We start from the raw sequence: 27,754 nt of genomic DNA on the forward strand, positions 1-27,754 counted from the left end.
TCAAAGTTCAAAAGGTTAGCAAGGAGCACATGATCGCCTAACCCCCTTAAACAAACTGAGAAAATCCCTCCTGCCACAAAGGGAAAATTATTCATCACTGATTTCTGTGGCAAAAGCTCACATACTGTAGAAGAACTACATAAGTTAAGCTACCACCAAAAGAGGCTAGAAAAATATTACGAAAAAGTGCTTTCAAAACCAAAGTAAACATTCAAGAATACACTGTAGGTGCTACGTTTTTGACAGCTCACTCAACTTGGAATTTTACCAAGCAGTCATATGAAAATTAAATGTCTTTGCTAATAAAGTTATTCCTGATATTTTGTACCCTGTTATAGAGTATCTTCCATGTCAAAGTTGCCAACTTAGTTTTCTCTCTCCCCCACTTAAAAATAGCATATAATGCAAAATTACAGTACTGTATATTTTTTCTACCCATATCTGCAAAAATGGAAGAAATATTTCATCTGAGAATTACCAATTCTTGCAGTAACAGCTTTTACATTTGCAGTTTGTATGCTCCCTCCTGTCCAGAAACCTCTCTGACTGCGTAATACTCGTCCCTAGAGCACAGTAATGGTTCCCATGTTATTGAAGGCCACAGAACATTCAACTACACCTTGTCTTCCTATGTACATATGAAAAGAAAAAGCAGGACACTTGGGAAATTTCATGATATGCAATCAGGTTAGAGGTGGTTAATTCGTTCTCCCAGGAGCACTTTCAAAAAGGGAAATTAAAGAAGGTAAAAGCTTATGAAGGATAAAATAGAAGTCCTGTGGTTTTAGATTGTGGCCCAAAAGCCATAGATCATGACAACAGCATTTACGGATCCTCTGCACTATCATTCCAATGAGGGTTTTAATTCTAAGAAGTGTACACGGTACCTGTGGTCCTGAAAAATACTGGCTATGCTGATGAAGCCCCACCAGAACGGGGATATCGCAGTGTTTGATTAGACAGCTTTTCATTAGCAGCACATCTGAGTGTCTGCCTACCCTTTCAGCAGCACAGAGAGGGTTAAAACCCCAAGCCAAATGCTCTGTTGAAACCAAGAGATTAAAGTGAGACTCTACCATTCATCTTGCTAATATAAATGGAATGATGTTGTTTGTATTAGAAAATTTTCCACTCAAATTCCTTAAGTGACAGTCGCTAACGGGTATCAGTAATACGATGTTGTCAAATCTCAAAAATAAATGGGAATTGAGTTCAAACTGCTCAATCTATTTATAGCCATCTAAGACAAGAAATAAATGCTGCCCATCTAAGGGGCTGTTGGCTAGCAGGTGCACAGATTTAGAAGCCTTTCGCTACTGAAAGACTAGTGCATAATACTGTAACTTAGCACACAGAAGAATACTGATATCTCCACCACCTACGTTACCAGAGCAATCTAACCAATTCCTCACCTGCTGCTGGCGGATGCTGGCCACTAACTGTTGGCAAATCCAAAGAGCTATCAGACATGACATGCTTAAGATCTCCTTCCACATCAGTCAGTTTCATGTCAAACTGAACAGACAACGCATCTTCAGAATCCTCCTTGCCAACACTGCTGCCACCAATAGAAGGGAGATCCAGAGACTTCACCGAAGCAGAGTCTTCTTTGGCCTGCTTGAAAGCTGCGACTTTGTCCGCCAGGGACTTATCTGCGCTGTTGCACGTGGAAGAAAACTTGTTTGAGTGAAAATCGGCAAAATCATCATCGCTCTTCACTGAGGAAAGCGTGCTGTCCTTTGTCTCCTCAAAGCCTGCTCCAGAGCCCTCCAGAGAGAGCTGCTTGAAGATGTCATATTTGGTGGGCGTAGCGGCGGTGGCCGAGTTCTGCCCACTCCTCCCCGTGCTGGCAGATGAGCCAGGCTGAGGAACAGGGCTGGTCTCTGCCTTAAGTGCATTGTATTTGTCATCTGGTTTTTGTTCAGAAAACCCACTGCTATTGTTGAAAGCCATGAAATCTGCAAAGTCATCTTGTCCACTGGCTGATGCACTATTAGAAAATTCCCCAAAAAGGTTGAACTCTCCAAACTCATCAGCTAAGCTCGAACTTTTGCTAGGTGCTGGCTGGGCAGTGGTGGATGGTGGTGGGGGAAAGGAGGATGGTTTTGAAGCATTAAATGCAGGTGGAAAGGACAGCTGCTTGTTTTCTCCAGTAGAGGAAAAAAGGTCCAAATCTGCTAGATTAAAAGAGGTCTTAGCTTGTGTTTGCTGTTTCGACTGGGCAGGTAAGGAAGGGAAGGAAGTGGGGAAAGTTTTGTCTTTTGTAAGTGGCTCTAATGGCGAGATACTGTCAGCGGTTTTAAAATCTGTGAAGCCATCATCGGTTCCTGCAGCCTTGAATTCTGCAAGGTTATCTCCTGGCAGGGAAGCAATGAAAAAGTACTAAGATACTGCAGTGACAATGAATACATCATACTCACACCATGCAAGCAAGCAACTTATTTCATGCCATGTCAGGCAAACTGTTTAAACTAAGTCCTCAGGATGCAAACTGAACTGCAAACAACTTCTGTAAGCTACACGTGTTTCGAGGTCAGCAATTCTAACAGTCATTCCAGAAAAAAAAACAAATACCCTTACATCTTACAAACAGCCTCAGTAAATGCAAGTACTTAGGCACCTTCCTGCTTTTGCTATGCCTCAGTACAGTTCTCCTAGGAAGCCTGGAGATGGACTTCCACGTGAAAGTGATTAGTCATGAAATGATTAAACATAAAACATGGAAACTCTCAGCTAAACTTGTTACTGAATGTGAATAGTGTAACAATAATGTAAAACTACTTAAATATTAGGTAGCAACATTTTCATTGAATTTATATTACATATTTTGGTGTACTATGCAATTTTTTTCTATTTATACACTATTTTTTTTTTAAATGAACAATTTATTTTAAACATGAAAAACAACAAATGCTGTTTAACCCATTCACCAGCATGTATGTACTTAGATCACTTGTAATTTCAGAGTATGAGTACATTTTATTACAAGTGTCCAATAAACAGATTTTGTTCTATTTTAGAAATACATCATTACCTTTCAATTCTTTAGTCACCACACAGTGCCATGCTTTAAATTACTTTAACCAAGATTTGAAAGACTCCTCCGTAGAAGTGGAGTAGAGGACCATGACTGTACCTGACATCCTTCTGTGCTCCCTTCCCTCCAAACCAATTCACTCAGCCAACGACAGCGCAAGTATTTGTGAAATTGCTATTTGTTTACTAAAACTATAACATCACAGCAAATTACACTTACTGATGAATTGCAAACTTTTCCATTAGAAAGGTAAGCTGGTGAAAGGGTTAAGAATGGTCAGATCTGGATAGCAGGCAAATACAGTCATTTCCTATATCTTAGGACATGCGCAGAAAGACATATTTCATTGCACTGCATGCATTTAATCCTAAAAGAAAGCATGGAATATGGAAATTCCACAAAAGATGGCAAGAGTTTCAAAAAAGTGTCTGAAAAAGAGAAATCCACCTTTGAAAAACAAGGAGAAGGAATGAACTAGGGTAAGCAGTCTTATCCCAGAACCTAGAATTGTTTACTAACAAGAAACCAAAATACTGGCCAAAATATAACGCTGTGGAAGCTAGATTAAATTTGTAATGCATTTATCTCCTGATATGTCTACTGATCATGTGAGAAAGTAAAATTTACGATTAATTCTCATTGCATAAATGATCTACACACAGATCTGGAAAAAGCTTAGGGGACTGCTTGTATAATCACACAAATATTACATCTCACATGCCATGTAGGTTTCACTTTTCCCCAAACAACAAAAATCAATTAAAACATATTTCAAAATGAGTGACCACATTTGTTCTTAGGGCAAAGGCCATAAAAGGTTTAAGTTCTGCCCCAACAATTTTGTGCAGAAGTATCTTATTCTTCTTCCTTCTAATAATCCTGACTTGAAACAGACAAATTCTAACCACACTATTATTTTAACATGAACCTCAGAAGCATCCAGGAGAGATGCTTGTCTTCCAGAAACAGAGTCTGTGGATTGTCCAAGAGTCACTGTACTACTCTTTCCAGGATGTTTCCTGCTAAATTGTTTGGAGGAGCAGAGGAACCATTATTCTGCAAATCTAGCAATGGAAATTCTACAGTTCATGGAGAACCACCACACACACAAAAAAAAGCCCTCACAAAAACATCAAAACCACGCCCAAAGCCCATCCTGCTTACCTCCATACTTGCTCTCTGATGGCTGCTCCAATTCACGGAAAGCACTGTACTTGTCTCCAGAATCTTGCAAATGTGAGAGAAAGAAATACATTTACATAAACCTGTTATGAATTCATAGTGTAAATTTTACACTGGCATGATAACTCTGATTTTTTACATTAACTTTTTATCAATGCCGAAACAAGACATGAAATACTGTAATAAATTGCCCAGAATAATTGCATACTTTCCCTTTTACCTCCAAAAGTAGCTGTACTTTCAGGCTTCTCAGCTGCAATTCCTTTAAACACAGCATACTTATCAGTTGATGAGAGTGTCTTGTTACCTGGGAGTGGCATTAGTAAAGAAGGAACACTAAAAGCAAAAGGAGATAAAAGCAAAGATTCTTGATTTATCCATAACAAATCTATACTTCCAGGTTTCATTTAAAGGAGCCTCTTATTTTGACTACAGCTTGGATCACTAAACTTAAGCTTCTACCCTAAGAATTCTGAATTTCTGTCAGTGTATATCTGTGAGTTTAGATAGCCATCTATTCAGCAGTATCAGGGTTATTCCACAGTTACTTTATGTACTTCTTTACCTTTTGCACATAAACACACACTACTTTATATATAGTAAAACTGCCATCATTACCTAACATCACATTAGCAATTGCTGAAAGATTTAGCAGATGCTTGCTTGCCCTCCACACAAGCCTCCTTACCATTTGCAGCATTACAGAACAACATCCTTTACATATGAATGATGTATTTTACCTCCAGTATATGTCACTCAATACTATGCACATTGAAAACATGAATGAATTGCCATGGCATTCTCTGGCCTGAAGCAAGAATCTTTCTAGAGCCATTTACATCTCCTTACCAGCAGCCTACAAGCACCACACAAACCTAGCACTTGCACACATGTGCTAATGATAGTCAATGATGCTTGCAGAGAGACAGTGCAGTGTCAAAAAATATAGCTTCTGTTAAAATAATTAAAGTTCACACCACTGCAAAACAGGCTATTAGATATGCAATCTTGGCAAATGTAATCATTACTCATCTGTACTCCACAGATGGCTTTTTTTTTTTTATTTTAAATAAAGCTCCATAAGCAATGAGATTAGAGGTTATTGTAACCTTTTGTTTGTTTCAAAATTGAATGCTTTTACAACTTTACAACTGAACAAAAAGAATTGCTGCAATGAAGAAGAAACACCTTTTATTTTTTTCTCCTTATGATCCCCTACTTTCCACTTTGGAATTTAAAAACAATGTTTCTGTTGAAACTTTCACTACCCAAATAGCTGTTATTGCAAAATGATATCTGACATATACTTAAATTACAGTCCCTTCAAATACAAGTGGTATTACTGACTGACACCAGCAAAATTAAATCCTTTCCATGGAATGTCATTAGGAACAGTGCCACTGAGCAATCTGTTTTAGTATCCCCAGCTGACAGCACTGTTAAGGAAGCATCTAGTAATCACTGTTTACCTGCAAAGCTAGACAGTAGTTCTGTCTACAACTAAGAACAGACAGCTCAGTACACAGAAAATAAGTATGTCTGCAATTAGATACCTGGGTGCTATATAAAATCTTGCCTTGTGCAGTAGGATTAAACAACACTTGGAAATTTTATTGTCACGGGACTTTGAAAGATTAATTTTAAACTCTCAAAAGGCAGTAAGTACACATTTTATTGTGCCTAATTTGTCTGATCCAGAATTACATTTTGGCTGTCTCCCAAACAAACAGCCAAGATTGTTGAAGACTGAATGAGATCCAGATTTATAGTCAGCTATCAAAAGTACAGGTCTTGGCCAGAGAACCACAGAAATAAAAACCCTGTCCACTGGAGTTCTCATTCATTTAAAAGTACTATGTCATGCTCCTGACATGAACACTAGGTTCCTTCTTCAGGGTCTGAAGAAAGGCCTTGGTGTCAGCAAATGGTTTCTATCAACTCCACCAAAGACTGGGTCAGACTATTAGTGGAAGCATACAACACCAAAGGCAGAACTCCTCCACCCTCGTGATTCTTTCTGAAAAGCTTTATGTTAGGTTGTTGCCTGAATGCACAGTATGAAGTAACTTTCAATTGCCTGTGCAATAATATAAACACTTGAACACTTATCCACATGCCCTGTATATGCAATTTACCTCAGCATGGTGCCTGGAATTGTAAAAACTGGGCAACCACCTGTGGCACACCAAATGTCATTTTGGATTTAGAAAGCCTAATTGTAGTTGTAACAGTCTTGAAAAGAAATCATTAGAGGAGAAGTCAGGTGACAGAAGAAAATTACAGGTTAGAAAGCTACCCACAAAAGAGGAAAACATTTAATTTCTTAAAAGAATTCTAAAATACTGAAGGAGTGGAAATCAAAAGATCTGCTACCTGCTCCGGTGCTGTGAGCTGGCTGCTTTGGAAGAGGCAGCTCCATCCCCTTGGAAATCAGTGAAAGAGTCATCTAGGGAGCCAGACTTTGAAGCATCCTGAAACTCTTGGAAGTCATCATCTTCTGGTTTTACTACCTACGTTGCAAATAATATGAAGACTGATACACCACTGCCTTTCCAAATTATCATATAGCATAAAAGCAGTTCAGAGTAATGTGATCAACTTCAAAAATAAAATCAAAATCCGGTCAGTGTCTCCACTTCAACTGCACCTTGGGGTTTAACTAAAGCCATCACGCAGCTCTGAAACAGGCCGATTCTCCCTGCAGGCCCGTGGCAGCCATGCAGAGCTCTCACCTGGCTGGGCGGGTAGGAGGGCGCAAAGGCTCCCGCTGGTGGTGCTGCAGCTCCGCCCGCTGTCGCCGCCGCCGAGATGCCCAGGCCCATCACCGGCGGCCCGATGCTCAGGGGCAAGGAGACGGGCGGCCCCGTGGGCAGCAGGGGCTGCTGGCTCACTGCGGCAGGCAGCGGCATCGGAAATCCAGATAAAGTAGGGACGGGGGCAGCTGGAAACTGGTTTAACATATCGGGACTCACTGCAGGTATTCCTCTCTGCAAAGGCAGAAAAAGAAAAGACAACCATATGGGACACATGAGCAAAAAGGCATACTGGACTCATTCTCATTTCGAGATTCTATTACTGAAACTAAGAAAGAGCAAAAAAAAAAGTGATCAAGATCCTATACTAAAAGAGTAAGTCCTACCCAGCACCCCGGCTGCTGGGTTTGTGCTAAGGGTAATGACAACTTACTGGCTGAGCAGAGGCATTTGACAGCATTCTTGTTCAGCTTTCAGTACATCAATCTAGTGCATACTGGCAAGAAAAGCCATGCTGAAACAGGTGGCACCATACACCCCAGTCCCATAAGATCAGCTTGGATCTTTATCTTAGATTTCATACAGGGCTGGTATTTGGAAATAAACTGGTAAGAGATTATGCTATGCTACAAACAACAGAAGCCTGAAGGTCACACTCCACTGGTTCAGGAGAAAAGTAACAAGTTTACTTGTTACACACTTGTTATTCCTAGACTGAAGGGATACAGAATCCATACGTTTGAGGAGATCAATTGTGTAACAACAGAAGAAAAACATTCAGTGCTTTCCATCAGAAATACGCACACATACTGCAGTTTGGTAGGTATATTTAAGAACCATCTTCAACTGACATTAAAGAAAGGAGAAACTAGGATGTAAGTACTGGGATGTAATTACAATCCTCTTGAAGCTACAAGGGAAGTTTCTCCTCTGGATTTCAGCAAAGTAGTACTTTTATTACAGGTGTGGTATACAACCCACCTGCAGCAATATGCAGTAATGGTGGATTAGCCAAGGAACTATCTTTGCACACTAATCCCCAGAGCCTTAGTCATACCTGAGTTACTGCTATCATCGCCAGGACAGCATAGAGCTCTTCTTTCGTAAGCTTCCCAGGGGTGGTTCTATTGGCTAGAGCCCATATTTGTCCAAGAGTCTCTCTGGGCAGTCCAGATGACATCAGTATGGGATATAGTTTAGCAGTATCTATCCCAGCAGGTGTCAAAGTTGTCTCTAAAATTTTCTTATACAATTCTGTTACAAAGGAGTCAGTATTAGTCAGGCAATTTGCTTTTTTCAAGCAAATTTAAGATTGCTTTTCTATATCAAATTCCTAAATCAAATTAGTAACATGAAAGAGTGTAAGGTAAGACAACAGCATTCAGGCATTGTACGCTATCATCCCTTTTCACCTAAACATGTTAGTGGAAGCTCTTTATGCACAAGTTTAAACAATCAAGAATAATATTTTATACAAAATACAGTTAGTGCTTTATTTCAAAACATGCTTCTGTAATTAAACCATGGGATAATCCACACTAAAAGATAGTCCTAACAGCTTCATGCATTTAAACTTCAGTGCAATCGATATTGATTGCAGCATTTCATTCTGTTTCCAATGTTATTTGCACGTATAAGGTAAATAGCCTTAAGAAGTGAACCTGCTTAATTACAAGAGATGCCAAAAGCGTCTACCCATGAAAGCAATTTTACCAGCAGCAGCAACTTCTACTAGTGTGATCTGCTTTCATAACAATTCTAAACATTTAACATGCTTGAAGAAAATCCTTTCTTCAAATGCAGATTAATATTACAAATATGTATCTCAGCAAAAAGATGAATTCATTTAATGACTGAAGAAAAATGCTTCAAACACAAATAAAGGCAGTGTAAGCACACAGATTCACACTTTACATTGCCCACTTAGTTAAATGCCCACTCTCCCTGCTTACCTGGAACCAAGCTATCGTTGTAAATCCAAGGAGGCATCATTTGCTGAATTGGATCCTGCGAAGGGAATACTCCAACACCTAAAGGTGTTCCATTTAGTAAGAAAAAGAAAGACACAGTTGCATTAAGACATACAGATTCAGAATACAGAGGTCTTTGAGACTAGATCTTAGCTTGTCAGCACCATTTAGCATTTCAAGCAAAGTTTTCAGAGGAAAAACAGCTACTGCATAATATATTTCAACATAATGACATGGGGTAGCAGCAAGAGTACTGCCACATACACAAAGAAACAAGGAGCTCCTCATGTGCCAAATTTCTAGTTGCACAGAACTCGTCTCATAACTTCTTACAATTGCACAACAGCAGTTCTGTGCAACATAAGCTGAGCCTTCCCATCACTATGAGGGCTACTGGTGGAAAAACAAATTCATACTTATCCAAAGGGAAGTGTAAGAACCACTCACAACCAGAAAATCCTTAGCAGGGAAACACACAAATAGCCCATCAAACTGGATCTTAGCAAGTTCTTTTCCCATGCTCACAAAAATGTATCCTTTGCCCCATTGTTCAAAAGAAAACACAGCTGTCTTCACTACTACAGATTTCCATGATCTGCCACAACTGTGTCTCTGTGAACTGGTTACTCTCTTCTCCACTACATTAACACTCACTAACCAAGCACGCAGTAGTCATCTTTAACAAAATCTGAACTAGAAATAAAGCTGGTGCAGCATTTGAAATCATCTCTAAAATACAAATGGTTTTAGACATAACGCTATGAGTGGTAAGTGTCTGGGAAATAAAAATTTTAGAGAGCATATCTGTTTCTCCAAGAAAGAGGGCAGAATATTGCAAAACAGAAAACCTGATTAAACAAACATGTTAAATGTGATTACAGCAGTAAACTCACGTGGGGAAAGTCCAGAGCAAAATCACAGTTGTTACTTTTAGCAAGGAGCAGAAGGCCCTGGTATATTATTCAAGCAGGCATTCAGAGCAAAATTATGCAGAATTGGTCTTACAATTAGTGTATAGAGTGTTAGCATTCAAGCAGCATCTTATTAAATTCCATCAAATGTTTCATTTGCTCACCACACTCTTCAATTGCTATGTTTTGTTCTGAAGCCTTGTGCACCTCTGCAGCAGTGGTACCACTTTCATGTCCACCTACAAGAGCCCAGTCATTGATGGCTAGACTGGGACGAGCTTGGCCTGCAGCCGAGGCTTTGTGCCCAACTTCGGATGCTCTAAGTTTGGTTTGCTCTTGTTCAGATTCATTTGAGCCATTATCTAAGACTTTCTCCTCCAAGGAAGAGCCTGAGTGAACAGCAGGAGGAAGTATTTATATTTTGTTATTAACCACCCAGATTGCAATTCCATGCCTTCAAAGTAGTATTACTGGTACCACCGACAGATTATCAGACGAGGACCTGTCCCATCTCAGAGCAGCAGCACTGCCCTGCTCAAAGGCTTTCATGGCCCAATTCTGCTTTTCACTTGCTACACATACACAACAATTTCAACTAATAGAGAGAAACACATAGGGAATACATGAAACCATTTCCTGTATTAGGGATACCATTGCATAATCACCTGGATCATACAAAAGAATAATTTAAGGCTCAGGTCAAACACCCGCTTATATATGCTAAGTTCTTCATGTTAATCTCTTACCTACACCTGCTTAGCCTCCAAGAGAGGAAGCACACAAGCATTCCACATCAGCAATAATTTTTTGTACCATCTTTTCAACTGTTCTATTGCACAGACTTCGTACAGTGCTGGCACACAAGACTTAATATACTTGAGATGTGCCAGATGCATATTTAGCATCCTTCAATCCACACAATTTGCTTTTACAGTGCAGTTCTAAGGAAAGCAGGAAGGGGACATCATTCCCCACGGATCAGCAGGCTTCTAATTCATTACCTGTATCTTTCAGCCAGACTGAAGGAAGAAAAAAACAAACAACAAAATAGGTAAAGACTCTCTGTAGCTTTACAACAAAAAGTGATATTGGGAAAAATAAAATAAAATAAAACTTCAGTTACCTGTTTTATGGATACTGGGTGAAGATGCAGAGGTAGGAAAAAAGGGAACCTGCCCAGCTGTACCATGGATGGATAACACTGGAGTCTGGGTTGGAGGGAGAGGCTGGACCACAGCCTTTTCTGAAAGCAGTTGTCCAGCCTCAGCAGCAGAATGGAAAGGCTGAAAAGGCTGAGAGGTGGGCTGAGGCACTGCTTTGGGGCTTTCAGTAGGCCCTTGTATAAAGTCACTAAATTCTTCATCATCAAGAAAAGCAGAGTGGGAAACAGATACAGCAGAATGGGATGATGATGTGGGATGATCTGTAAAATGGAATGAACACAATGCAAAAGTGATCAGGAGGAAAGTTTTTAGGAGGAAAAGCAGGGAAAATGGCAAATATAGCTATAAATAGCAAATGAGTGAGGAGAAATAGCAGTGGATATATTATTTTACAGAGGTGAGAATAGTGACTACTGACAGCATAGCAAACACATAAGGTAAAGCTGAGCAGCCTCTTCCAACCATGCATCTTCTCTCCCAGATGTAAATACTTTGATTGAATCTTGATTCTTAAAACCAGCTATGGAAGTATTCCATTTGTTTTAAACAGATTGGGTCAAAACAAATCAAGAGGAAATATTTCAAACTAAAGATGCTGGGTGGATGCCAAGGCGAGGGAGACGTTCCCCCTCAGAGATGTGTTTTATCTTCAGACACTCAATAATAAACCGTCAGACACAAAAGAAACATGATATTCCTTTAGACAGTTTTCTGTGTGATACCTTTCTTAGTCACCCATTTTAACAAAGCAGGATGGGAAATTTAAGAAACAATGGGAGAATGTTAGAAGACCACTTGGAACTTCAAAATTATCAAAGAGCAAATCCACAGTAGAGATAAAGATTTTACATGTGAAAATTCTTGTCCAGATAAGCTTCATTTAGGCTACACAGAGCAAGCTATGTTTTAACCCAAAAGAAATTTCTAGTAATAATTGTTACAAACATAGTAATTACTGAGAAGAGAGAATAACAAAGGCTTTGATTTGACCATGCCCAGGCAATGGTAAAAAAAAAAAAAAAAAAAAAAAGCTATTACAGTACTCTGAAGTCTTTACACAAGGTTTTGATCATTCTTAACACTTACATAGCACTTCTCAGCTTCAAAAGCACTCTGCAAAACATTAATTAATGCTTTGACTAGAAAAGAACTCAATTATAAGAGTTAGAATAAGTATAAAGAAAGTTATTAATACTGGGCTTAACATCCATTATCAATTCCCATGATATTTCACGGTAAGCATTTCATATTACATTTTCTTTTAAAGATTATCAAGTCTTCCAATGAAAGCTGAAATCTAATATCTCACACCAAGTGAGTGAACAGTTGTTAGGATGACACTCAAGTTTACAAAACATTAATACATTCACTTTATATCATCAAATAAAAACACTTCTTTCAATTGGTTCCTTCTGCCAAGAATTTCAAATATTAGTTTTATTTTCAGTTGCAAGAGAGGAAAATGACAAACCTGGCTTTTTTGGATGCGATGCTGGTGTTGGATGCATTTTAGCATCTCTAGAAAAACCATCTAGATTTCCTTTAATGGCTTCCAGTGCATCATCTCTGCTTTTTTCACCTGTCTGAAACATTTTGTGGGAAAAAAAAAAAAAAATAAATCACAGCACAATTCAGTTTCTTTCCAATACTCACACTTGTTCAGTACAAGATATAGCACTGCCTACTATTAGATTAAACCCTTCTTTTTCTAGCAACACCTGAAGCATATTAACAGTAATTCCCATATTTAGAAAGCACGTATTTTGCAGGCTACACAATAACAGCACCTTTCAGTCTTCCAACAGACACTTTATGTACAGAAATAACACATAAACCTTATTCAGTTATTTGTAGTCTTACAGATAAGAGCCTCAGAGCTCACTGGAATGGCCCAAAACTTTGGGTAAAGTTAACAAACAAGCCACCAGACATTCTCTTTTCTGGAAATCTCATTCTGTTCCCAAATGCTACACTTCAGGTTTGTTTAAATTTATTTTACAAAAGTTGGTTTTCATTTACAGACTTCGTTTGCATTGCAACAAGAGTGTGCAAATGACTGAATATTCCAGATACTTTCCAAGATCTGATGTGTCATGCAAGTTCCCCACTCACTTCCCAAAATAAAGCACTCCATTAAAAGTTATTGAAACAGCCTCAAGGAAACCAACATCGCCCTTGCTGTTGAGGACCTACCTTAGGTTTCACACTGCTTAAGAGCCTCAGCTTTTGCTTCTGCTCTTCAAACTGGCGCCGTTTTCGTTCCTCTTCTAAAAACTTTTGCTGGTGCTCAAACCTCTTTCTGAAATTATAAAAAAAAAACTATAACCAATTTTTCATTAAAATTTCCACATCCAACTTCTGCTAGATTTTTTTTCCATTTCTTTTGACTCAAATTCAGCTGGCTCAGTGCATACATCTACTTTCCCTCAGAACTGCTTAAGAGCCACCGTTAATTTTATAGATAGCCCTCAAGTGCAATGGAATTATCTCAAAACTGTTCCACAATACTAAATGAACTACTTTTCTAGAGAAACAATGGTTAATATTTTTGCTATGTGGATTATACTTCCAGACCACATCTCCCTCTTAAAATAAACAAACAAACAAGCATAAATAAATACGGAGAACAATCTCAAGAGCAAATAAAGCATCACTTACTGCTGTTCCTCTGCAAACTGCTTCTGCATGTCAGGGGTATACTGTGGGGCTGCTGGGCGCATTCCTATGAAAGAAGCCTGTCCCATGTAAGGCATTCCAGTTGCTGGCATTGGCCCTAAGGGCATGCCACCCTAGAACAAAATTAATAATACAGCTTCAAGGTTTTTTTCCTCCACAATAAAGCCCAACCACTGACAATTACCTCCTGCTAAATGACAAACTAGGGACATCTCATAAAATTCAGAGCTCACAACTACTGTTACAAGCTGTTACAGAACAAGGCAGTGGACATTCAGTAGGTGGCACTCTTCCCTCTCAATGATTAGCTACAATTCTTACAGGATTTTAGACAGCACAATGGCTTTCTGGGCAAATACAAAAAAATAAAAACATAAAATCAACACAATCTAGGTGAAAACATTACAGGCATCCTAACCTACATCACTAACAGAACCATGTACTTGATTTTCCTTGTTTGTTTCTTTCTTAATGTAGTTTCCTACTCTAAATGATTACAGAATACTTCTGAATTCCATGCTGAGGGTGCATGCTCCTAACCAACAGCAGGTGCTGGCAAGACTGGCTCTGATCACTTTACAGAAAAAACTCGTTTGGGCGTCCAAGGGGGCAGAGAATAAAGAGCAACAGCACTAGGAGACTTAGCCAAATGAACTGCATGAAATGAGAAATATTTGGTGATAAACATATTCTGGTGAGGTGGCAGTAGCAAAGCTTGCCTAATATAGAAGGAGCCAAAAATTAAATTACTTCTATTATCACTCATTCTGGCTTTGCTATCAGAACACACAGAAAGAGAACAAGTGCTATTATTTTTAGACTAGCACTCATAAAACCATCTTCCTGCTATAAATTTTAGGAAATTAATTTAATAATGTCCAGGTGGGGGTGGGAAGTGAGAGGAGAGCATAAGGAGATGGCAAGACATAATAAATCCAATTTGAGACAGCAATTTGGTTACAAAGCTTTGGCAATACATAAAATTTCAGCAAAATGCAAATCTGTACATAAGCACAGATGGTACTAAACAGAAAACAAGTGATTAAAAGCAGAGAAAATAGAGCACTGGCTACTCGTACTTTGTTCTTGTTCCTCAATTAGCAACAGTACAGATAAAGACAAAGTTGCTTTAAGCAAGGAAAAACCAACAATGTTAGAGAGGAAGTAGGACAAATGGGAAAACTGCTCATGCGAGACAATGCAGCACATTTCTCTTGAATTGCTTTCTCCCTGCAACAAGGTTTTTAAAAAGAAAGTTTATGAACTGCCACTTGCACTTACATGCAGTTCTACTAACTTCAGCATTTGAGTTACAAAGAGACAAAGAATTCAGTGAATTGGTCACCACCACAGCATGTATCAGCTTACAAGGGGCTCATGAAATACTACACAACATGCCACCTTAGCAGTAAGGGTGTAGAACCAAAGCAAAAGGAGTGTCTCATTTCAACCCATCTCATCGGCACACACCTGCATGGCCATGGGTCCAGGAGGCATTTGAGAGCCATAATTCATGCCCATCATGCCTGGCATGTTGGACTGCATGACGGGAACCATTGGAAATCCTTGCTGTTGCATAGGAATCATCCCTGTAATAAAACGTTCAACAAGGTGAGCACTTTGTGTTAAAGCTTTTTTTTTTTTTTTTTTTTTTTTTAAATTTGAACTGAACCACCACAGTAAAGGAAGAACAAAGGAATCAGTCCTGCTGAACTGTTCCAGAACTGAAAACCTGGCTGCAGGGCAGGCACTGTGGGATATCCTGAAGTTAGCTACTGGTCAGGCTAAGGGAAGAGATGTTACAGGCTTTCCCACAGCCAGGCAGATGAAGCCTCCCACCACCTGAAGGGTTGGCTGTGGGTTTCTTCCCATACAATCATCACAGGGTCAGTTCCAGCTAATGAGATTTAATTAACCACGTTGACAGCTGCTGATAATTAATTGTCCATTACTCTAGAAAGGAAAAACTTTAAAACTGGGAGCATTTCAAGATCAGCCTCAGGAAATAAATCCATGCACCACTTTCACAAAGTGGCTTCTCATTCTGAGCTGACTGGGTAACTTGTACCCCGGTCAACGCAACCCCACACAGATCAGAATGGTTAAAAGTATTTGCCAGTCAAAGCCACATTTGAATAAAATTTGACAAATCAAACTGAAATATAATTATTCACAGAATGAAGCCAAATTGATTATGCCTCGGGATCTTTGTCTGTTTTGCTCTCCTGGGAGTCAGACACCAAGAAGAAACTCAAGCTTGCTACCAGCACCCCATGAGAGAATTCTAACCGCCTGTAGCTGAACATCACGTGCAAAGGCACTGCAGGAGGGATGCAACAAGCTCAGAAATAAGCCATAAATCAGCTCCCAACACATTTTATAAGGAAACTGTCACTTCTTCAAGTTCTCTCTGTATCTTCCATTAATTAAACAAACAGAGCTGCAACAGCAATGAGAACAAAGGTAATTTAAAACTGGGGCTCTCCTATTGTCTGAGCACTTTCACACAGGTTGTGACTGCTGTCCCAAGGTCTTACAGAGCTTTGTAAATATTGACTGGGTCCTGCAGAACCTACACAATACTGGTATGCACAGCTGGCAGAAGGGGCATAAAGAGGTTAAATGCCATATTCAAAATAATATAAAAAATCTTAAAGGCAAATTCAGGGTCAAACACACCAGAAGTATCATTTTCCTGGGTCTCTAACCTAGCACTGTGCTTTATCAGCATTGCACAGAGTTTTAGAAACAGCTGCAAGATTCAGCTGAGCAGCATCGAACTGAAGGGGACGAACAGCTCAGGAGTTCACTGAATCACACTGGGAGCAGCAGCACTGAACAGAGATCACTTGAAGTTGGTTACCGTCTCCAAAGGTAATGAACTCAGTGCTCAGAGCATTACATCCATACATACCTTGAGGGGGGCCCAGAGCGCCTGCCACGGGAAACATGAAGCTAGAAGAGGAGGAGAAAAGGGAACGTGAACATCAGTGGATGAAAGCAGTCTCTGAAGTGCACCAGCCACAGTCCTCACACTGCAGTCGGCGCCTCCACCTGCTGCTGTGCATTTCAGAGGAGACATCAGCAATGTTACACACAGCCCCCTGCCACACACAGCCCAAAACTTCACAGCTCACACTGCAGAGCTACGAAGGAACAGACCTCAGCCTCCGTAACAGCACGAAAATGGCTTTGACTCATCCACATCACCCACAGAACTTCCAGCACCTGCACAGGTTGGTAACAGGTCAGTCTGTGAGCTCGGGCTGGGCCTTCGAGCACTGCAGAATGAATAAGCATCTCCTGCCAGAAACATCTGATTCAGCAAGACCATGAAATGCTCCAGAAAATAGTCCACAGCTCCTTGGTAACTATTTTCTACACGGAATAAACTGACCGTGAGACCCCACTGCCTTCCCCTCTCCCCCCAGAAATGGTATGCATCACAAAATAATGCAGTGGCTGGTTTCTTAGTTACGTCTCAGTACAAGAAAAACTGTTAGTTTGCAAAAAAAACCTATCAAGTAATAAACACCAGGTACACCTGGAGGAGGAACTGCTGAAAATTCAACCAAAATTATAATGGAAAATGCTAGAAGTGGCTGTGCTGCCAAACAGGAGAAAGGTCCTCGTTGGGAAGCCTCACTCACAATAAATCTACCTGAGCAGTAAGTCACAAAATAAGAACTTGAATCGGTGTCCAGCCAGCTGTTCCCTCAAAATGCCACACAAAGACAAACACACTCACAGACATTCAACACAAAGGTGGACATGAAACCACCTAGGAGTGAAGGAGGAGAAGACACCACAACTGACTGCAGGCAGTTCTGCACATCCTGCAGGAAGTCACAAAGCCAACCTCATTTATACTTCTAGAAGAACTGAGCAAAATAAATTCTAAGACAAAATAAGGAATCTGGTTCATGGATAAACACAAAATTTAATTGCAGCCAGTTGTACAGACAGCAGGCGACACAGTCACCAGCACAACCCACAGCACTCCTCAGTTCAGTCTCTAACTTGGAATCTTCTCAATGCTTTGGCTTCTTCTTTTCACCTACAGAAACATCTGATTATCTCGAGGCTGTCAGCACTGAGTGCCACCTCGGCCACAGATCCTCTGAAGCCACATGTAATTTCAGCTCCTGCATACAAAGCAATTCTGTGCATCTTAAAAATACACCATTCCTTGTTTCTTTTGAATTATAAAATATTTAAAGTTCATTTTGAAAAGCTCACAAGTATCAAAAAGTGTTCATAGCTTTATGTTGCACTTTCTTATCAGGGAATCTGGTCAAAAAGCATTCTTCCAAATTAGCAAACATAATGTAACCTGAACAAGCATAGCAAGGTACCACTGCCTGTTGGAAGCAAATAAAGGACAGGCAATAAAATATTTATCCCTTTCTACTGAGCTCCTGATTTATTTATAGGTCTCAGTGAAAGATAAATAAATAAACAAACCCTGGAACTAATGAGAGGGCACTGAAAGAGGAAGCTACACCGAAGTGGCAAAGCAAGCTCCTAGCACAGCTCTCCTCATTTCTGCTGTGCCACTGCTGGGAGCCGCCACCGGCACGGATGCTCAATCCTCATCACCATAAATCCAGCCTTTAAAGGCAAAAACCAGCAGCCTGATTTCCACACTTTCCAGGAAGGTATGGTCACATCCAGCTAAAGCAGCTGATCCACAATGCTGAAATTAAGCTCTCAGCCACTGCTGAGATAAAGTGGAGGCAGGACAGAAAAGCACAGAACCTGACAAACCGTGCTGACAGAAACACCAGGAGCAGCTTTATTTTAAAAAAAAAAAAAAAAAGAAAATGACATTTTAATTCCAGGTACTTCAAAATAACAGAACTGATTATAAGAATAAGCAGGCAACAACAGGACTGCCTTTTTAAAAAAAAAAAACAAAACAAAATAAAATGGACACAATGAAGTACATCTGTAAGGACCAATATGCTTCTTGAAGGCTAGAAGAGCATTTATTACAGCTAGTTGGTGGCAAACTCCAAAATTCCCAAATGCACTTTCCTGAGAATGGAATCCCTCACAGTCTTGGTTATTTAGAGCAGCTGACTACCACCAAGCGTGCCATTTCAATGGGGTTTCTTATTCCTCATTACTTCCACAAAGGATTTAAAAGCAGCTGCAGAGATTTCTGTTGTTCTCAACGTCAGATGCCCCCCCACCAGCAGGGCTGATGCAACTAGATGTAATACTTGATGTAACATAGCAAGAAAACATTATACGTGTCAGATGGCCTGCACAAGACAGAGTAAATATAAGGAAAGCAAAGCAATTACCCTACAGCACTGCTAATGTGAGAGTTCTGTTAACCCGTACGTCCCTACCGGATAAGTACCTTAAACGGGAAGCTTCAAAACCAAAAGTCAGCCTCGATCAAAGCACGGGAGCAACTCCTTTGCTGTACCCGTGCGTTCCTGCAGCAGCTCCATCTGCACGCAATGCACTCCTGACCACAAGCAGATTTTTGACCCCCCAGTTCCCGATGAGTAAAGTCTCATTCTACCAACGTGCAACGGGACACGCCGGAGTATTTTTCAGTGGCAGATTTCAACACAGAAATCCACAGAAACGAACCCCCTGACGCACAGCGCGAATCGCCGCCGCCGGATTCGCTCTCAAAGCGCCCGAACACCGCTGGAAACAAAGAAAGGCTGTGCCACGAGCGCGCTGCCGTGGCCTCCAGCTGGCTGACAAACAGCCGTCCGCTCCTCGCCGGCAGCAGCGCTGCTCTGAAGCCGCCGTTTCGCAGCCGTGCCGGGTTCGCAGGGACGCGCGCTGCAGAACCGGGGCCTCGGACCCCAAAGGAGCGACTCAGCCACCCGGCCCGAGAGCGGGGCGCCAGGAAGCACCAGAGCCCGGCTTAAACGAAAGCGTCGCCCTTCTTTCACCCGACCCCGTTCTTCCACCTCACACCGTGCCCGCAGCGCCGGCGAACCTCCACGGCCGTCCCTGCCGGCACCCAGCGGGGCCGCGGAAACCCGGACGGAGAGACGTTCGGAAGGCCGCGGCAGGCGGGCGGCTCGCACCGAGCGCGGCGGGCCGGCCGACCGCCCCCGGGCCCCGACCCCCGCCTCCCGCGCGGCCCCTCAGCCCCGCGCCTAAGCCCGGCGGCCTCCGCCCCTCGCTCGGCGCCCCGCAGCCCTCCGACCCCGCTCCCCCTCGCGGCCCGGCCCCGCCGCACCGACCCGGCTGCTCCCGCGCCTCCCGCCGCTCCGGCTCCGCCGCCGCCCGCCGCTCCGCCGCCGCCGCCCGCCGCGCCGGGCCCGGCCCGCAGCGCCATCTTCCCGCTCCGGCCGGCGGTCAGCTGAGCCGCCGCGCTTCCGGGGCCGGGCCCGACCGCGGCCCGCCTCAGCGCCGCCCCGTCCCGCGTGCAGCGCGGCCCCGGGCGGGAAGGGGAGGAGCCCCTCAGGGAGGGCGGGAGGAACGGAGCCGCGATCCGCGCCCGAACGGATTCAGTGCGAGAAACAGAGCGCGCTCCTCACCGACTGCGGAAATGACACGGCTCCACGGGAATCCTTCACGACCTTATTTATTCTGCTGCGAGGCTCAAACGACACGAAGTTACCGAGACTCAAAGCACCTAAAAGATCCATTATCCCAAAAGCAGAAGGAAGGCTGCACTTCCCCTGTTCGTGTTGTTTTGCATTTTTACAAAAACGCTTCCAGGGAAGCATCCACCAGCCGCAGTTCCCAGCCCCAGCGGTACCCCTCCCCCTTCTTGCCCCCACAACCCGTGTTTTCTGTGAGTCTGACAGCTGTTTTAGGGATCAGCATCAGGGAACACCGAACTGACGGCAGTTCCAAGCAGTAATATAAAAATGACAGTAACACAGCCTTTGGAACAATTGTTCTGTAATGTGAAGTGTTCAGTATTCACTGCAAGAGCACAGTCTGCAGCTTCTATAAGAAGCATTCAGGAGTCCTCGTATTTCGGTAGGGACTTTCTTGCATGTAAACATCCCACCTCAAGCAGAAAGAAAGAGGCAGAAACACTCTTCTTCTTTCCCCTTCATCTTCATTCTTCCATTCTTCAGCGTGGGCACAGGTGTCAGTCTCAGCTCAAGAGCCATCTGCCCCTCTTCAGCTTTTTGAAGCAGTCTTCAAATTACTGTTATCTGTAACTTCCTTAACTTTCTTTTTTTCCTTAACGTTTTCCTTTGCAGTTCTCCTACAAAAAAGACAGCGTAGACCAAGAAGCTGAACACTGCGTATTAAAAATAAAAATAAAAGAAAGTACATAGAAATATAATAGGCATCAGACATTTTGCATTACAGTAGAGCAACTGAAAGTAAATCCTTCAGTACGAACCATCTGAAGATATAACAATGACAATCTACCATACAAAATTGCTACACACCAGCCAGCCTTATTTTGTGAGCTCTAGCCATTGCAACTTAAGATTTATTTCTTTTATTAATATTTGCCTACCCTGCCTGTGGCAGGGAGGTTGGAACTTGATGATCACTGAGGTCCCTTCCAGCCCAAGTCATTATATGATTCATATGACAAAAACAAAGCAAGCTCTTTACCAGATGAGGAGTGGGTTCTGGAATTCTGCTAGGACAGCTTTACAGCCTGTTACAGAGCTACCTGTAATGCTGTCTTCTCACATGCAGCCATGTAGGCAAACTCATGGCATTAACCCAATTTCCAGTAGCAGATACTGACACTGAAAGTGCACTGTCACTACATTACAAGTGCTGTGACTTGGTGTGTCCAAATGAGACGTTGGTTATAGTGGAGGAGACTTGGTGGGCCTTTTCTGGATAAAGGACATTTTGAAATTAAAGAAAAAGCAAGAACAAAAAAAACCCACAAACCCTCTACACACACACTCTTACTTTTTTCTTCTGTCTTTTTTTAAGAAGCACTGAGGAGTGGTACAAATTGCTTCTCTCGTTAGTGGTTTCTTAATGAATTTCTTCTTCTGTTTGCTGAGAATGACATTTAGAAAAGGATTAAGTTATTTTAAAGGATAAAAATTAATATTCAAAACAAAACAGACAGTGAAAACCTGTACTAGTTTGTAAGGTATTTATGGGTCAGAAAGTATTTCCAGCATTTATTCCAGGGTCAGTTCATCTCCATGGCATTCAAACAAACTTCATTTTAATACTTATGGTTAATATACATACACACACACAAAATCTGAAATTTTGAAAACCATTAAAAATTATCATTCAAAATAAAGCATTAAGAAATACTCTTTATCTATCTATCCATACACATACGCCCACACACCTTTTTAAGGTAACTTTTTCATGTACTAGAAGTCTGATTCATGACTGCAGGCCTGGGAAACCTGGGGCGTATTTCAGGGAACTCCCTGTTCCCATGGCACTAACTGCTTCTCTATATTAGAGAATTCTTTGTTTCCCTTTTTTTGTCTGGGTGAAAAAAACACACCATCACAGCTCTGTCAAAGATTCCTTTTGCAGCTGAACTGCAACAGTAACTTCTGCAACCCTCACACCCCAACCAGCCCTCATGCAGCATTTTAAAATGGAAGACAAACTGGTAATCTATTCAAATGAACATACCTTTGGAGTTTGGGAAAGTGCTTTATGTAGTCTGGCACAGGACAGCCAGCTCGCTGAATAACATTGGCTATACTGAAAGGCAGAGGAGGAAAGAGATTAACTCTGGCAATAGCTGTGGGAAAACCAGAAGAGCAAAGCCAGCTAAACAGTCTCGAATCTTCCCCCCGCAGAAGGGTTCAAGTCAGAACACCAACTTTCACTCAAAAACACTATGAAGTATGCCTTCACGTTGCCACTGTTTACAGTGTAACAATGTAGCAAAAGAGTGCTGGTTTCTCACTTGCTGCATTAGTGAAAAGCTTCAAAACAAAACCTTAAAATTGCAATGTTTCGGGCTTTCCCATACTGTTAACACCTTACAGCTTCACCATGTGAATTCTGAATTCTTGAAGAGCATTTTATATCAGGGTGAGTTTTTCAGAGCTCAGCAGCACCATGCTCACAAGGCGTGTGGCATTAGAAAGAACCACCTAGCTCAGCAGGACACTATAGTAAAAATATGCTTTATTCTTCGTATAACAGGTTTTAAATTTACCTTCGTAATAAAGGCTTATCATCTTCTGTAAAGAAAGTGACTGCTTTCCCTGTGTGTCCTGCTCTTCCAGTACGACCTGTCAAAACACAAATTGAACAGAGCAGAGGTTTTTCTTCAAATATCTTTATTCTACTCCTCTTCATAGCTTAGGTCTCCCAACTTTTTTTTAGCATACTAAGCACACTACCACATAGCTGATACCAAAAGATCATTTCTACTGCATGAAAACAACAACTATACTTGAAAGGTCAAAGTGTTCAAGGTCCATAAAAGCCTGACAAAAAGCAACTCTTTTTTACTGAGAGTTGAGACAAGGTATAAATTGACTCAAATGAGTTAATGCTATAGCAACAGAAGAGTCTTGCTGTCAGGATTTTCGCATATGCATAAGAGTTTCTCCATTAAAGATCTACAAACTATGGAAAAAGACATACTTTGCAAACAATGCTCACCTATTCTGTGGATGTACTCCACTGCACTTGTTGGCAAATCATAATTAATGACCATATTTACTCCTTTGAAGTCAATTCCTCGAGCAAGTAAAGCTGTGCAAATGAGCACCCAGATCTTCCCAGCTCTGAAACTGTGTACTACATTATCTCTCTAGAAAAAAAGAAAGAAAGGTACTTGGAATCATCTTGACTAGCAGTCTGATGCAAACTTGTTTCCTGAAAATTGTAACATTAATAAAAAACTAAATCTGTAAACCAAAACATGCAGTAATTTACTGTTAAACTTACCTGAAGTAACATTTTAAAAAGGAAATACCAAGTATTGTAAAGCATTTTTGGGAAAAAAGTTATAACCTCCTACCTGTTGCTGAGTTTTGTCTGCATGGATGACATCTACGTTGATGCCTTCATAAATAAGTTCATGGAAAAGCTCTTTAGCCCTCTCAATAGACTGTACAAAAACAAGGACTGGGGGAGCAAAACCCTGCAAAACAGAAACCTTATATAAGGTTCAAGCCCTTTTCCTACTGTTGCTGGCTGCAGACTCTGCTGCTACCAACTTAAATGAACCCAGTATTTACATCTTAGAGGATTATCTTTTCTTAACTAGCAAAAATCTTTGGGACGCAAGCAAGTTCAACTCCACTACCTTCAATGGAAGTATTCTTCACTTAACCACCAGACTGTATTTTAATTCACAGAAACTGTTTTTCCCCCACTCAATATGAACAACCCCTTTCACACTACCTACTAAAATTAACTGCACCATTAATGCAGACCATTCCCAAGCAGGGCTCAAATATATAACTAACAATGGAAAATCCTCTAAAATTCCACAGGAGAGTAACATTCCTCTTGTACACGAGATCTGGACAATGCTTTAACACGTACCACAGAGAAACCTCTAACTGAGAGACAGAACACATGGCTCAGTTCAGAAGCAGAATGTCTCAATCACTTCAAAATACCTTTTTAACAAGCTCTCTCATTGCTGTTAGTTTTCCTGTCTCAGATCCAACAAATAACAGCTCTTGTTCCACTGTCTCTGCTGCAGAGTTTCTGAAATCAGAAATCCAATAAACATATATAAATATTATGTGGTGGGTGAGAAACACTGCATGCAAGACAAACTTTCATCAGTGTGCTCCAAGGGGCTAATACTCATTTGACAATGAAATAAAAGGCAAAGGAAAAAAGAGAATCAGAGCGTGACTGCACACCTACCTTGCACCAACAGACACCAGAACGATACTGTCAAGGTTGAGTTTACACCACTCCTCCACATCATGTGCAAAGGTTGCGCTGAAAAAGGCTCTTCTCACCACATGGGATGTGCATGCCAGGAAGATGGAGGCCAACTGATCTCGGAATCCTGACTTTCCATCTTCAAACAGTTTGTCTGACTCATCCACCACCAGCCACTCCACACTAGGAACAAAGAGGTTTTCTTCTCAGTAAGAGTCATTTGCAGAGAAGCCAAAAGGTCTAAGGAACCTTATAGACACAAGGACCATGCACACATCCACTTTCCAGAAGCAGAGTTGACAGCAAAACCATATTTGATATAGTACCTGGTCAAGTCTATTGCTGGAGGATCTTGTTTCAGTAAATAAATGAGTCTGTTCGGAGTAGTAACAAGTATATCTATTTAAAAAACAAAACAAACAAAATGTTAGAACAGACAGAACAGACTTTAGCAGAGCACTTAGCAGAGCACTGAAAAACATGTTTCTACCCAATCAAACAGAGATTTGTTGGTTTGGGCTTAGGACAAGGCACTTCACTGTTGCATTTAGGATAATATTTAAGCAGCAGAAGATATTGCAAAAAGGCTGCAGATTTCTTTTATTACCACAAGACCTTATGGGTGTGGCTGTTAAAATTCAGTGGAAATAGTTTAAATACTAAAATCAGTTCCACTCTGCTCTTGTTTGAAGCCCTATCTACTGTAATATTTACCTTATATTAAGCCCACAATTTATAACGATTCACTGTTAGGCTCACTCCCTATTTCTTCCACACAAGATCCTTTTTAGTGTTGAACAATAGCTTGTATAACTTGAGTGGTGTTAACAATCTCCTTAAAACCAACACCAGCCAGAAAACCGAAGTCAGTACATTTCTGAAATTTTCAGAAAGCACTTCAGTAGTGAAAACAGTTACCAAACTTCTTAGATGACTTGGGCCCAAACTTCTTTGCTGCTTCAGAGGCCTTCTGGATCATATGGATTCTGAAGCCAGTCCCCTCAGCCAACTTCACCAACTCCCGATGTGTCTGAAAAGACAGCAACACAGATTAAATTTTCAAACCTAGATGATTAGCTTTTGTAATCTGGAAAACTGCAGGCATCCCTCAATAACGTTTCAAACATCATTCCAGGATTTGAGAAAGCTATTTCGTTTATGGAAAATGACCAAGTATACACATTTGAAAATAATTCCTTTCTCCACAATACACACCTGGCTAGCAAGTTCTCGGGTAGGTGATATGATCAGAGCTCTGAATCCTTTGTTCATGGGTTGTTTCAGGTGTGTTAAGAGAGGAATACAAAATGCCAGTGTTTTTCCAGACCCAGTAGGAGCAGAAGCTAGAAGTTCTCGACCCTGGAAGAAAACAAAAAAGAGATATTATATTCTACTCAAAGAAGAAAGACAAAGCAGAAAACAAACAACAACAACAACTAAACTCTGAAACTAATCCCGAGCACATTAGTGAAAGCACAGATCAAAAATCTGTCATAGCTGCATTTTGAAATGTGACACCTTTGATATTTCTAAAGCTGTGCAACTGACCAATGACAGGACTCTAAAAAGAGAGACCTCTCTCCAAATTTTGCCATGCACCCTAAAATAATATATGATTCTGTTAGACTTACATGAAGCATGACTGGAATGGCTTGCATCTGGATTGGCGTTGGAACCTGGAAGCCAGCAGCTTGAATATTCTCAATGATTTTGGGGTGGACTTTGTATTCCTTCTGAAGTTGATCAAACGTGGCAATTGGGTCAGGAAGATCTGTTCCTTGAACGTTAATCCTGTGCTGATTTCTGAAACGGTTTACCTAAAAGGCAAGAGATACACTCTTCCTTTAGTTAGTCTTTTAACTCTGTCATAAAACTAAATGCATATGAATTCACCTTCTGGTTATTTTCCCCATACTCAGTCATGCTCCTCCCAGGAGAAACTACTTCAACTGCTGGATGCAACACCCACAGAAAACAAGCAATCAGTTGCTACACTAGAATGCTGTGGTCCTACCTTCTCCCTTCTCAAACGTTCAAGCTTTTCTGCAGTAGGTTTTTTGTTGTCTTTTGTATCTTTGACTTTTGCTTCCAGAGAGGACATCCACATTATCCCATCACTTTCTGACAGCTCTGGCATTGACACTGTTTCTGGAAGTTTCAAAAAAACAAAGCTTCCATTGGTAAAATCCAAGCAAAAAGGACATCTCAAAACCTTTTTTGTCTCATTGCCACTGAATGGAACGAAGACACCAATTACATCCCAAAACCTCATTACTGAATCACAACAGAGCTGTTCTATCAGCTCTAACGTTGTGCAGCCAAAGAAGCCAGAGACCCCTTTTTTCCCACTCAAGTGATCCACAGTATCTGCACATTTAATGCAAACCGAAGCAAGAAGAATGAACTTTGTCAGGATACTCTATGGCATACATGTATACACAGATACCTTGTATCTTTTTTCTTTTCCTTTTACCACTTTCTGCCGTCCTTTTTCTCTTCCCTGACATCTCCACATCCTTTCTTCCTGCTCCATCCTCCTGCTTCTCCGCGGACCCCAGTGAGGCTCCCTGCTTACGCCCGAAGAAGTCGAGGTTCTCCGGTGTGCCGCCACTTCCCCGGATCACCTGGAGGAGGTAACGAGGCACAGGGTGACAAACCCGGAGAGACCCGCTGAGGATCCCGAGCGCCGCCACAAGGCCGCGGGTGCGCGTGGGGCTCCATCGAGCGGACGGGGAAGGGGACGGGGACGGGGAAGGGGACGGAGCCCCGCTGAGCCGCCTCGGGCCCCGCCCAGATCTCCCCCCCCAGTAGCTCCGCACCCCGAAGCGCCGCGCGTCCCGCCCGAAGCGCCGCACATCGAAACGGGCCCCGGCGCCCAAGCGGCGAAACAGCTCCTGTGCCTCCATGCTGCCACCGGCTCCCGATTCTCCCCGCGGCACACCGGAAGCAGAACGCCGGAAGCAGAATGCACTTCCGGGAGCGCGGGGGCGGGGCTGGAGCGGCGGCCCGCTGTCATGGCAACCGCGCTACGGTTGTACCGCCTTTTGTCAGCGCAGCGCAGCTCGGAGCCGGGGCCGCCTGTACGGCTGTGGGCCGGCCGGAGCTGAGCCCTTGGAGAACTTGAATGGTGCCGGAGGACCGGATCGCGCCGAGCCGCAGCACGGCGGGGGTCGTTACTCCCCTCTCCGTGACTCTCACGTTCCGTTTATGAACGATACCAGAAGGTTTCGTAGATTGGGGGAGCTGGAGAGCACCC

The 27,754-nt window shown here is 41.9% G+C and overlaps 2 protein-coding genes across 8 annotated transcripts in view; both read right to left on the reverse strand.

The window, feature by feature from the left end:
• Positions 1-20,005, reverse strand: part of SYNRG (synergin gamma) — a 35,615-nt gene extending 15,610 nt beyond the window's left edge. For 3 of the 7 annotated variants that reach the window (XM_031591470.2, XM_031591469.2, XM_090122729.1), the window contains exons 1-15: positions 19,911-20,005; positions 16,607-16,647; positions 15,163-15,281; positions 13,675-13,805; positions 13,210-13,315; positions 12,488-12,599; positions 10,977-11,276; positions 10,018-10,242; positions 8,925-9,002; positions 8,030-8,226; positions 6,952-7,206; positions 6,593-6,729; positions 4,440-4,555; positions 4,202-4,264; positions 1,413-2,357 (exon numbers count right to left, since the gene is read on the reverse strand). In XM_031591470.2, the coding sequence (XP_031447330.2) occupies positions 1,413-2,357; positions 4,202-4,264; positions 4,440-4,555; positions 6,593-6,729; positions 6,952-7,206; positions 8,030-8,226; positions 8,925-9,002; positions 10,018-10,242; positions 10,977-11,276; positions 12,488-12,599; positions 13,210-13,315; positions 13,675-13,805; positions 15,163-15,281; positions 16,607-16,647; positions 19,911-20,005 (2,920 nt within the window). The remainder of the gene's footprint in view (positions 1-1,412; positions 2,358-4,201; positions 4,265-4,439; positions 4,556-6,592; positions 6,730-6,951; positions 7,207-8,029; positions 8,227-8,924; positions 9,003-10,017; positions 10,243-10,976; positions 11,277-12,487; positions 12,600-13,209; positions 13,316-13,674; positions 13,806-15,162; positions 15,282-16,606; positions 16,648-19,910) is intronic. The other 4 variants (XM_031591475.2, XM_031591473.2, XM_031591472.2 and 1 more) reach the window with 3 other exon arrangements.
• Positions 20,006-20,174: 169 nt separating this feature from the next.
• Positions 20,175-27,457, reverse strand: DDX52 (DExD-box helicase 52). The gene is made up of 15 exons (XM_031591468.2): positions 27,318-27,457; positions 26,945-27,122; positions 26,513-26,646; positions 26,130-26,315; positions 25,714-25,857; positions 25,417-25,528; positions 24,825-24,897; positions 24,478-24,681; positions 24,222-24,312; positions 23,615-23,737; positions 23,254-23,404; positions 22,802-22,877; positions 22,267-22,338; positions 21,568-21,660; positions 20,175-20,893 (listed from the first exon to the last, which is right to left on the reverse strand). The coding sequence occupies exons 1-15, from the start codon at positions 27,402-27,404 to the stop codon at positions 20,806-20,808; spliced, it is 1,812 nt and encodes a 603-aa protein (XP_031447328.1). The 5' UTR covers positions 27,405-27,457; the 3' UTR covers positions 20,175-20,805.
• Positions 27,458-27,754: the final 297 nt, after the last annotated feature.

This window comes from Phasianus colchicus, chromosome 21 (assembly GCF_987193195.1).
Source record: "Phasianus colchicus chromosome 21, bPhaCol1.hap1.1, whole genome shotgun sequence".
NCBI classification, from domain to species: Eukaryota; Metazoa; Chordata; class Aves; order Galliformes; family Phasianidae; genus Phasianus; species Phasianus colchicus.